Raw genomic sequence first — 13,411 nt, forward strand, 5'->3', positions numbered from 1 at the left:
TAATGATAATAACATTATTAAGTTAGTAAGAATTTTTTATTCTCACAATACTTTCAGAGATTTATATAATCAGAGAAATAGATTTTCAAATTTACAAAGGCCCTTGATTAAACAATGAAACATTAAAGGCGACATGTCGACAGTTGTAATATCTAAAGAAGTCACAACCATATATTATTACTTTTTTTTACATTTACAGCCTGAAGTGACCATTACAATGTCGGGCACTATACAGAGTTGGGCATCATTTGATTACAAAATATTACATTTAAATTACATAGTATTATTGCAATAAATATGAACAAGACCTCCTTTACACTTATTGTATTGAAAAATACAAGATTATTCAATTATGCCCAACATTGAACACTAAACAGACACTATGATTCGCTATACAATATATTAAATTTTTATACATCTAAACGTTCCACATATATATTTTTGAGCCTAATTACTTACATAAAAGGAAGACACATTGAATTTACAATAGCTATTGTATAAATTGGGTGATTTGAAAGTATTTATAATATATTAAAACAAAACTTTACCAACCACCCATTCTGTACAATATCGAGAACGCGAAATTTAATACTAAATTAATAAGGACACTGATAGGATGTAAAAAAACTTGTATATTTAATTGCTTATAGAAATTTTAACAATTCATAATATAATAGGAAAAAGAACGCTACGATTTCCGCCGTCCATACAAATAAATAAACTCTTAATCAAAATACAATTTTTTAAATAATTTTTGCCAGTTACAGCGATCAGAAACCCTTTCAATATAACGCATAAACAACCTTAACACATGACAGTAAAGGATAATATCCTAAACATCATGTTAATTGGGCCAGCTGTTTGCCCAACCAAGCTGCAAATAAACAAACTTTCTGATTATGTTTGCGGTATCTGTCCCGCACATCATTGCTGTGGCGTATGTTACCCTAAACATCGGAAAAAAATATCAGAAATTTATTTTCTACATGTAATTAAAGATGCGGGATTTCCTTTAAAATATCTCTACAATTATGATGCCAATAGATGAAATCGATCACATCGAATACCGAGCTTACGAACAGCCTGTTCCCTAAGTTAGTGTAAAGTCAACACGGCCATGTTATCTTCGTTAAATTAGCTAGGAATTGGTATTATGTATATAAATTTTATTTGTCATAAACGCAATACATGCGATGCGTGCCAGACGACCCAGAATGACCCAGAGCTCTAAATGAAAGTCCTTAACCACATGTGGTAGTGAACAGAGCTCTACACTACAGTTCTTAATAACCTATTTTTAATGTATCATGCTAACATCGGAGTCCGTACACACGCCAAAGCTTACGTTAGACAACTGCACAGATAACCCACTTCGAATACTAAGAAATTAACGTTGTCTTTGGATTCTCGCAAGTGAAATGCCCATTAGTTCTGATTGCAGGTATTCGGGTCAGCCATCCAGACCAGCCATTAAGGAATAAGCCGTCACACATCGCTGCCCAATTTCGGAATATCATTCAAGCTGCATTCGTTATTTTGACTAACTTTTCTGAACATAACTGGCGTACGCTTTCCCAATTTTAGGAAACATGTTTGAAATCATCAAAATTTGGTGGCAATTTGTTTTCTGAATTGAATTCAGCAGATGTATTGATTCACAATATAACTCTTCATAAGCGTGGTGTCGATGCGCAATTAATATTTAGGAATAGCGAGAGATTTAAAAAAAATATTTATTTTATAAATAAAGGCTCTATTAGATTAGAATTTAATTTCCTGCTAATCTACTTTCAAGCATGTCTCGCGATTTATTTATATCATAAACATAAAAATATTTACCGTAAACCGTTAATAATTAAATAAAATACCATGTTAATGTTTACTCATGACTCGCATAGGACAGACTTAGCCTAGTGTGGGAGTCACTGTTAATTATTACAACTTGCCTAAAATGTTCTTTTGGTAAATACAGATAAAAGAAAAGATTACCAAATTCGTTTTCTATAAACGTGACGGCAGAAAATCTAACATAATTCAAACAAAATTCAATTCTCGTAAAGTGCGAAGGGAAGCAGAAAGACAATCACAAGGTTAGTGATGTTAGATTCCATTAACATACTAACATTTACTTCACGTAACACGACACTGACACCAATCTAATGGGTTTTTGTTATAAAGTTAATAGTAGCACATCAATTATTTTAAAAATCGTTTTTTTTCTCTATTGAAGCGTTATTTGTCCCCATATTATCGTATCTTCCTAAACAAATTTAAAAATACGTCATATAAATAAGTTATCGCTATTCTAGACTACTTACCTATCGCTATATTTAATTTATTTATTTACAAAATCATGCAATAAAACGTTAAATAAATTAAAATAATTTATTCCCTATTTACATTACATTAGAATAAATAATTATTTACAATTTATTTAAACTGTAATTTAAATAAATAATATTTTATATTTAAATCAAAATAAACCCCAATCTCTAATAACTTATTGTTTAATGCTAATACAAATTACAATACTTTAATATTGCACTTACATTATTATGCTAGAATATAAAACAATATATAATTCAACTCAATCTTAATATAAATAAATATACTTACAATAATTATCAAATTACTCAATTATTTACAATAACTTTGGCCTCAATCTGTTTAATACAATTAGGCCAATACACAAATAATACTATTTTTACGAAATTACGTCTATTAATTTGATTAAATGTTTGACTCTATACACATCACTATGGAATGATTCTATGAAAATTTATAAAAGGAGTCAAAGTTTTCGAAGAAATAGGAATTACATTTTACATTATATTTTAGAAATAAGACGATCTTGTTATGTATACTTATAGGATCTAGTTATATACATAATTAACATATATATTTTTAGGTTGGTACAAACTTGAAATAAATGTTTAACGCATTTCATTACAATAGGACAAAATCGTGTCTTTGATCAAACTATGGATCAAATAAAACATACCATAAATTATTAACTTATAAAATTACGTAATTTGACCAGAATAGAGGAAAACAAACCGTTGTGCTAACAAATTATTATGAACTAATCAACACTAAATAAATGAATTTTATGATTTCTATCGCTGCAAAAAATATTTCTAATAATCCCTTGACTATTTTTTCTTTACATAATAACAATAGTCTAAAGGTTTTGTAATGCTAAATATATGTATATAGTTAATTATAGCTAAAGATCCACATTCTGACTTATTGATTACATTTTTAAAAATCCCCATGACTTACAATCAACACACTATTTGTATCTACCGTGTTTTAAAACGTATTTTTTGCAATACGATTAAAATCCCTAAACTTCATTTAAGTGTAACGAATTTCAATATCTAAAACGGTATACAATATCCTAAAATATTACGTATAACTTCATATTTACACTACAAGAGTTATCAGTCACAAACTTGGAATACTCGTAAGTACATACACCGATCTACTTCGTTGAGACTAGGCCTCTCACACGGCTGTCACCATACGGTTTGGCGATATTCAAAGGGACGCGAGGTCCGAAGTTCTCCGAGAGGGCACTGGGACTCGCAATTGCGCAGAGCCTCTTCTATCAAGTCTTTCCATCGCATCCAAATCTGAAGCACTGCGTCTGCAAAAACTGCAGAAAGCACACGCCAACGTGTTCTTGAAGGCATTACGAAAATCTCTATTAAAATACGCGTAGATAATCGGATTCAATGCTGAATTGAAATAACCAGTCCAGAACATGATGACAGTCACTACATCCGGACACTTACAAGTGTCACACAATGACGTCGACACGTAAAAGAGAAAAAATGGCAGCCAGCAAAGTATGAAGGCTCCCATGATGATGCCGAGGGTTCTGGCAGCTTTGTGCTCCCTCTTCATTTTTAATATATTTCTATCTTTGGTTGGAGTTGTGGCGTTGATGTGTAGAGCGCCATTTTTGTCGCCAACTTCTCTAGAATGTCGATGCATTAGCATCGCGTTCCCAGCTCTAGCGTGGAGGGCTTTCTCCTGTCTATTCGCTTCTTTGAATATAGCTAAGTATGTAAAGATCATTATCGTACATGGGATCCAGAATGAAATGGAGCTTGATATCACAGCATAAGGTTTGTTCACTTTGAATTCGCACTGATTGCTGTGCTGCACTCGGAGGTAGTCACTGGTCGTGTACCAACCCATGAATATTGGGACGTAGGATATCGTAATTGGGCTAAGCCACGTTGCTGCTAACATTATAAACGCCATCTGAAACAATAATAATCATGAATAAACATTCCATTCAAACTGTGTTCAATCAAATTTCATATTGTCGAAACTGATAGTAATTAAAATTGGTGCTAATTAATAAGTGAGTTTAAATAAATCAAAATATTTAAAGGAAAATATGAATTGTTGATGAAACATTCATTAAGTATTTCATAATTTAATTTATGATGATAGAATAGGGCTCGTTCTGATGTTTTTATAAATACGAGTTATTGTGTTATTTAATGCTCTCTGCCGTCCTATTTATATATTCATTTAATATTATTAGCCTGATATAATTGAACTTTATTTATTTGCGAAACAAAAACTGCTTAATTATATTCAATATATTTAAAAATGTTTGTGTTATAATTTACAGTGGTTGATCTAATCTATTTCATACATAAATGATCTAAGTAAATAACAGCTACTGTACCTTTTTTGTCATCTTAGTGGGATACTTCAATGGTTTGACGATAGCGTAGTACCTGTCCACCGATATACAGCACAAGTGCAATATAGAAGTAGACGTGAAATAAACGTCCGAGGAGTTCCACAGATCGCAGATGGTCGGTCCGAAGACCCACCTGCTGTAGAACTGGACGCTGAAGTTGAACGGCATCACCACCATAGCGACCAGGATGTCAGCAAACGCAAGAGACACGACGAAGTAGTTTGTTATGACGCGGAGTTTTCTGCAAGAAAATATTGATATTGAACAAATGTTCGCACGACTAAAGCCAATTCTGAATTGTGATTTTCTATTTTAAGCATTACGATAGCATTTTCAATGTTTAGATCAACGAGATAATGCATTTATTTGAATGAAAGATAAAAGCTAACCCCCTTATTCATAAACGTTATTTATCTAAGGACGGTCCAACGCTGTGATAACAAGTCTGTTTCTCAGTACTGACGGCATGGCAGCCTTCGCAGTGTGTAGATATAGGGCCATTATGATTCGCTAATATTGAGATACAACTTGAATCTATTTGGCTGTCAGATAAACAAAGTGAACAAACAGCAAGCTGTCAGATAAACAAAGCTGAGAAACAGACTTGTTATCACAGTCATGAATAAGGGGGTAAATGTAAAATAGATGAACCAATGAATTTGTACATAGACATAACCATTAATGACATGTCATTTTCACCTGTGTCTCATAACACTGACAATGACGAGCATGTTGCCGAGCACCGCCATGATGACGATGAGCAGCAGCACCGACATGCGTAGCTTGAAGAACACGCCCAACGACACCTCATCGTCGGTTGCCGTGCCATTCACCGTGGAATTAACAGCCGCGCTGACTGCCTGCTCGGTTGCGTTTTCTCGATCCATATGGGGCGGCCTGAAAGGGTTTCTAGTTGAATAACTTGATTTTCTATCTGTACTATTATTTAAATATTGGGTATGATATACGGATCTGGTAACTCAAAAATGATAGGACATAGCACCCTTGAGTGCTATGGCTACTTTTATTCTAAGAATAGATTTTTACAGATCTACGTACAGACACTATCTTAATATTGAGTTCATACTTTTGGAAAAAAATCATATTAAGATAATATGATTACTATAATATGATCTCAACTTTTACTTTGATTATTTCTAGATCAAATTACGTATTTGTCATTCTCAATAAAATTCGCATAATGTTTTAATATTGAGTATCACTTTAACCATTATTATTAAATTACTTCAAATTCCTTACCTTTTATCTCATCCGTTTTATTTTAAACTCAGAACAGATCCCTCCGTCCTCGCTCCCAGTGAACCTCTTTGGTTCCTCTTCAAGAATCATTATTACAACACCTACTTTACACACAACTTGAAATACTTAAGTTTCGGATGTAAACTTGACGTAACATTTTCTTCTTCACAACCCCTTTCAAGTTTTCAATCACTTTGATGTTCATCTTTTAATGTTTGAGTTTTCATGACGGTGTTTGGTTCTACATCTGAAAAGAAGAGAAAATGTTTAACAAAATTATCAGAAAATTGGGTTTACGACTTGAATTTAGATGAAATATTTTATAGATTTGACCGTCGTAAATTTTCCTTTACAAGGGCATTTTCGAGACAGTATTTAAGTAGAATAGTAAAAATTACATCTCACAAGTCACATTAAAAAATATTCGATAAATTTTATGGGATTTTTACTTTTATAAAAAAAGTCATTTAAATAAAATAATACATGCAAAGGTTACAGGTTCAACAATAGGTTAATCCCTAAACTATGAAAGTCAACATAACAAGAAATAAATCTCAGTCTACTTCAACAACAAGTATTAAAAAAGGACAATCATTTTTTTAAATCACAGAATAGCCTTTATAAAAATGAAAATTTCGTTCATTGTCCTTAACCAACGTGTTTTTTGTCCCAAAATTAATGTTTCAGAAGAGTATTCCATGCAATAATTACGCCGACCGGCCCTAACTGAATAGATATAATTTTTCACCGACACCAAAGCCCCTTTTCTTAATTTACGATCGTAATAAAGATTCACGCCTTGAAGGAATGTCTTTTTTATAAATGTTATAATAAAGTGCTTTATTACTCGGCTTATCACCCATGATGGGCCTTCCATGATAAACCGCTAAGCCTTTTCGATTCACATTTAATGTTTTAGTTCAGTCATCCGCATTATTTTTTATTGACTACTTATAATTATATTATTTGAATCTTTAAATCTGCAGTTTCATTAGAATTTGTATGTTTTTTTTATCGATAAACACAAACATCACGCATTTATCCCCGAAGGGTTATGTAGAGGCGCAGCCAGGGCACTCATTTTCGCCAAATGTATTGCGTCCCATTGAGCAGAAAAACCTAAATATCACTTTATCGACACGGGATTCGAACCCAGAAACCCAGAACGCTGCCGTATCGTGCATGCAGTACAACTACGCCACCGTGGTAGTCTTACCAACAAGTGCGGAGATAAATCCATTGCGATGTTTCTACCTTTAAATTAAGTTATTTGTTCAAATAATTTATTATATAGTTCATAGCAATGCTATTTATTATTCAAATTTATTGATGTACTATTAACTAATTAGTTTACTTGTGAAAATTAGAAACTTTCAACAACTACAAAAACAATTGCGAAACAATACGACTTATTAATTAAATGAAATACAATTTTTAAATCCATAAATTTAACCATTGACAGTTTGGATCTATATTAATAACGGGTAATATTTGCTACAAAATTAAGAAACATTTACCGAAAAACCCGGGACCCTGTTAACGATACTTTATCGCTTATTTACTCCAAAAATGTCGACAATAAATAATATTTTATGGCCTTTAATAAAGGTGTGGTCATTCTTAACGTACATTAAATGTTTGAACATTTGTTTTGATAGTGTTGGGGTAATAAAAGACATAAATATCCAGTAGTAGGTGTTAATAATCGCATAACTATATTGACCTTCGAATGCCCTGGCAAAAGAATAAAGTCTTTTGAACTCATTTATATTAATATATGAAGTGTTTGCTTGAACGTGCTAAATTTTGGAGTAGTGCAAAATGAAAGGAAAATATAATATTAATTATCTCTATCATTGTTATTACACCGGGAATAGATTTTTAGGCATGCAGAACCGAAGCAGGCTTGTCCAATAAAAAAAAAATTACGTCGAATTGAAAAACTCCTCCTTTTTTGAAGTCGGTTAAAAAGCGCAGTGTGACTTGATTTAAATCGTGTCATCTGTTGGATCCAAAATTATCCTTCAAACAAATTTCAAGCTGGAGGTAACTGAAGTTTCGCAAAACTTTTCAATGAATCTGGAGGCTATTTCAGAGATTAGCATCATATTTTCATACAAACATATAACAAATATTGCCAACTTTTCCCGTCCTTTTTTGTTGATTTTTCATAATTATTATTTGATACACACGTCCTGATATTTGGGAACACAAAAAAAAAACAGAGTCAGTCAAGCCGGTCAAGCCTTTCTCAAGCTGTTACATACATGTGTTAACTGATTTTTTTCTGTATACAGCATAACTTTAAGTATAGTCTACGTATATGTTTATCAACCAGTTAGTCTAAAAAATCGGCCCGAAATATATCGTGATAAATCCATCCCGATACTTATTTTTATCTTAAGAGCAAGCGACTGAACCGGCCTGAACAAAATTACCCCAAACAAAGCAGAACGGTTTATTATTAACCCCAGGGGTCGAGTTTACCGAAACGGCACGCGAAGAGTGACCTTTTTGCGGGCTTGTATTAGCTTGTTGTGCGTAATGATTTTTTAAATGACTCCAAAACCATTATAGGGATAATTGTGTACGTGCTGCAATAATCGTATATTTCGGTTTTTCCAGATCGTTGGGTCTTAAGGCCGAAATAATAGAGGCTATTTCTACCTTAATACCAGGCCAGTAACACGGATTTCTGCGGTTTTGAGGGTAGTTGTCAAGTATTATTATTAATATTATTACTTATTATTAATATATATATTATTCAATGTCTCGCGCTACAAAGACTTAGTAATAGAGAAAAATGGCAAATAATGATCAATGTTACAAAGGTCTTTTATAATTTTAATCAAGATAATTAGATCTATTTTTTACTTTAAAGTTTGTAGTCTATTATTGACTTTAAGTCTATTTTTTACTTTAAAGTTTCTAGCTTAAAATCTGCTTTGCCGGGATCTATTAATTGAAACAGGGTAGTATTTTGAACATATGTTCCCAAGTCCTTCACAGTATTACTTTAATAAGATGGAAAGGAAAAGAAGCTTCCTCAATATCTAGTAAGCCAATAATAATTTTCTTTTAATTTTTATCCGCGATGCTTTAGTACTGGCTTATCCAGTTGTAAACGTCCCTGTACTCGAGGTTAAAATGCCTTCTTAGTTCATTATTTTGTCTCCCACTTTGCTATGGAGGGAAGTAGACAATTAATATTATTTCCAACTCCTCCCTATCTTTTTATTCGTTTTTCGTTGCGGAATAAAGAAAAAATTGTGATTCCTGAGACTCGCCGAGCTTCACCGCTCGGTGTCATAAAATGGGTGGCACTGCTGTTCCTGGCTTACAGGAGTTGTAGTACTGTCAGCTGTCCCTTTCATAGTTCTAAGGTCAGCACTCCTTGACCTTGACCGTAAGAATAATCTAACTATTAGCGATATAAGTATGTCAAAATAATGTACTTGGAAACTTGGCGGACACAGTAGTATGAAAATTTTCACCGCTTACGGCCGGCAATGAACAAAAACTTTGTGTTCTAACAAATCTTTTTTTTTGTAACAATAATGAGACGAGTTTGTCGTCTGCTTGTTTTTGGGGAAAGTTTCGTCTGCCTGATCATGCCAGGTCCGTGAAATGGAGTAACTAAACCTAGAAATTAAATTAATTAATCACTATATACACAACACTAATAATTCTGATATATTAGATGTTAATTCACATATATAATATATTAAATTCATGTGCGCCAGTGGCGGAAGGTGAAATCTTCCGAAAAGGAACACGACATAGCATATACTTAGGTGCTAATATGCATTAATGCGGTCTGCAAATCTTTCTGATGAAATTTAAATTTAATATGAATTACGAAAAGGAAGTCGACAGGAATCGGGTTATATGGACCCTTCTCCACTGATGTGTGCACTTGTCTTTCTGGAGCATCGTAGCTCCTTAACGAATGGACCGATTTTGATGCAGTGTTTTTTACACTATCAACTACTGTTTCGAATATAAAGTAAAGCAGACATAATACCATTTGAGTTAATACTTTATCAGTATTGATTATCATCATATTTTAGCTGAAATTTACTTATAGTTACTTAGCGAAGTGTAATAATTTTACCAGGCCAGGAAGAAAAAACACCTAAATGATAACCTTAATCTATACAATTTCTCATTGAATTTATTTAAGAAGTTTCTTTAGTTGATACGACTATTACAAGAACGAATTCTTAACAATAGTAAAAATCGTTTATTCATAGTATTTCTTATATTTTTTCCGAACGGAATTTTTCCTACCAATGGTGCACAAACTGCGGGAGACACCGGGAATAGACGGTAAAAATTAGATAAAGAGAGTTTATAATCTACTTTTACACTCACACTACTATAAATTGAAAATAATGTCTACTATAATTTATACACGATATTACAAACGACTATGTTTCGCTGTTCAAAAATACGACAAAATCTCATATTGGAGTTGGCACTAGTCGCACTCGGCACCAGGAAACACTGAATTAAGGCAATTAAGTTCTTTTATACGTATGTCAGAGAGCCTAATTCCGTCTACGGGGGCATATCCGCCTTTTTACAATAGGTATTATAATCAAAGAAGAGCTTTGCACCCGTGTAGGCAGTCATAAATATCCTATTTACCTATACAGCTATCATAGCTGTCTTTCGATTAGAACGCCCATATCTGTAATACGACGGATATGCCTCTGCAGACGGAATTAGACCCCCTTTATATACATAATGAGTAGTGATTACATTATTAGTGTTTTATAACGAAATACTTTTATGCGGAGAAAGTCTATTTAAACTTCTCCGAGTGCCCACTCTGTTGAACGAGAACGTCGGCGCACTAGAAGTGGCAATAGCTTGACATTTTTATATGATAAAATTATTTTATCAAGCCCCGTGAAATGTCAATGTATTTTGCACTATTGCTCGCGGGTCCGTCCGCATTAAAACCGTTTTCCGGGATAATACTTCAGCTGCGTAATTTTCCTGAGAAAAAAAACAGCCTTTGTGTTATACCAGACTATAATCTTCATTCCAAATTTCATACAGATTTTACAGCCGTTCTAACGTGATTGCGTAACAAAAGTCGATTTTAAGGTCGACAACAGAGAAAAAAAAATCTCATACATTTTACAAACAAGATATAAAATAATTTGTAGGTGTCACACATAGTGTTACAACATGTTTTCCTTCCGTTGATCGATTAATATATGATTATCCATTAGGCATATCTATGTAAGTTTGATGACCATCTACTATCTAGCCATTAGCGAGTAATGAGGCATCGCCTATTTACAGTTATGTTATATTTAGGCTGGACTGTATTTACCATCTACTACCTACGCAATATCATGTTAATAAAAACAGGGGCCTTATTCTCGATGCCACACGATATTATGACAGTGCATCACAAACAAACAAACATGTAACGCACCACGTCGCGTTTAAGACAATAGAAATTGGCATACAGATATTATTCCATGGTAATTACACGAAGTTAACGTAACACTGCCGCGTTGTGAGTTAATACTGTCCTAGGGAATAAAGGGTCTGTGCCTGATAAAATATCACAAGGGGCGTGTACCTAAATTGAATAGTATTAAGTACGATATCAGAAAAATGTAAAATCTTTTATTCAACAGTTCTCACAAATTGCAATCTTAAGTTCTTAAGACGTAAAGGAGAATGCCCATTTTTGTATGAAAGTTAGGCTACGCTTGCGTCTGTACAAAACCTTCACTAAACTATAGGGAATATATCTTAAATCTTATATAAATTGAAAACAATTGGATATTCGATGGGAGTTCGGAGTAATCTGAATTTTTATAACTCGGTTATTTTGAGGTTAAGTATGGACTGCAATAATGTACGGTAGAAAGTACCTACGTGCCTAATTAAGTTCAGTATTGCAGTACCTACTTGATATTGCTATAAACAATTATTGGACATTCTTTTCACTTAGCTTTAATCGGCCTTATAAGAAACTGATAGGTATTAACATATCTGATGAGACGCAGCTCCAATAAAACTTCTAAGATAGTATGGCGGAATATTAGTTTTTCCATTAAGCATATACTATCCGACCCTTTGTGTAAGTACATATTTTTCTGACTTATGAATTATTCTATTACATGGACTAACTTAATCTTTATATTCACCTATCATTATCTCATTTCAATATGGCGTCAACACATATTGTAGAATAGATTCAGCTTAGTTTTTATGGCCGGCCGCATCCCTGACGCCAACCCTCTTTGGAGGATTCCGATCCCAGGCAAGTCATGTTAGAAACATCGAGATAAAATGTTGCTTGGCCTGGAAATCGAACAGGAACCCAGCAACTAACTTCACAGCCTGATTAGGCTAATAGTTACTTATCACAGGAAAAAAATAAAACAAGAAATACGAAATCCGATGTATATTTTTATATAGATGTTTATTTTTGATAGAGGTATATTTTCTTGGCTTCCCAGAAAACAAACAAGAACTTGATGTAGCCACAACACGCTTATAATACTGCTGAAGTGAGTGAATGACTTCTTGCAGTGCTGGTCGGGTCATGTCATATCGTTGTTGTCTGTGAACCTCTCTATTAACTGATCTCCAGCAGGCAGCACAAACTCATTCCAGCCTTGAAACCTAAAATATAATGTAGAAGTTGAGTAAACATGTTCAGATTATTATTATTGTTAAACTGTTTTCTTTAGTTTTTGCAAGATTTTTCCCACATTGTGGGTAGGTTAATAATAATCTACATAACTTACAAAGTGGATAGCTTGTCTAAGAAATATACTTATCGTTGCTGTGGCACCGCAATGGTGCAGTTAATACACCGCCGGGATATGTCGTATCGATTAACTGTCCTGGGTCTAGGCTCTAGACGACTTTGTGTTGCTACCTAAAAAGCTTCCGTCTCAAAGTTCGGAACACACTATACACCTTGTTTCTTAACAGTGAATTTCTCGACTCAACTTTAAAATACACATGAATAACACTCTGATCTTGAGTAAAATATTTTAATAATGAAATGTTTTCATTCAGACAAATCTAAAGTGTCAAATTGTCATTCATTTCAGTTGCCAGTGTAATAAAAATCAGTACCCATATATTCATTTAATTAAAAATAAAGTCCAGACATGCTTAAGCTGACTTTAGTATTTCTTTCAATGCAAGTAAAAGTCGCCATTTGTTTGTTTTTAGAAGGATTAATATTTTATCTTTTTTACCAGCTATTTGGAGTTTGGTCATAATTATTAAGTAAAATATTTTTTTTATAACAATATTTTTGTTTAATTAATAATATATTTAATCCATATATTATAGATTCAAGTACAAGCACATTTATTGTGCATATTAACTTTTTTTATTCCATTTAAAAGAGGAATTTGTTATATATTGGTATCAATT

General features: G+C 33.1%; 1 protein-coding gene across 2 annotated transcripts in view; it reads right to left on the reverse strand.

Moving 5' to 3' along the window:
- Positions 1-751: 751 nt before the first annotated feature.
- Positions 752-13,411, reverse strand: part of LOC115448049 (octopamine receptor beta-2R) — a 106,775-nt gene continuing 94,115 nt past the window's right edge. For both annotated transcript variants that reach the window (XM_037440122.1, XM_037440121.1), the window contains 4 exons: positions 5,987-6,233; positions 5,426-5,623; positions 4,709-4,967; positions 752-4,272 (listed from right to left, as the gene is read on the reverse strand). In XM_037440122.1, the coding sequence (XP_037296019.1) occupies positions 3,541-4,272; positions 4,709-4,967; positions 5,426-5,613 (1,179 nt within the window). In that variant the 5' untranslated portion in view covers positions 5,614-5,623; positions 5,987-6,233 and the 3' untranslated portion in view covers positions 752-3,540. The remainder of the gene's footprint in view (positions 4,273-4,708; positions 4,968-5,425; positions 5,624-5,986; positions 6,234-13,411) is intronic.

Source organism: Manduca sexta, chromosome 18 (genome assembly GCF_014839805.1).
Source record: "Manduca sexta isolate Smith_Timp_Sample1 chromosome 18, JHU_Msex_v1.0, whole genome shotgun sequence".
NCBI lineage: Eukaryota > Metazoa > Arthropoda > Insecta > Lepidoptera > Sphingidae > Manduca > Manduca sexta.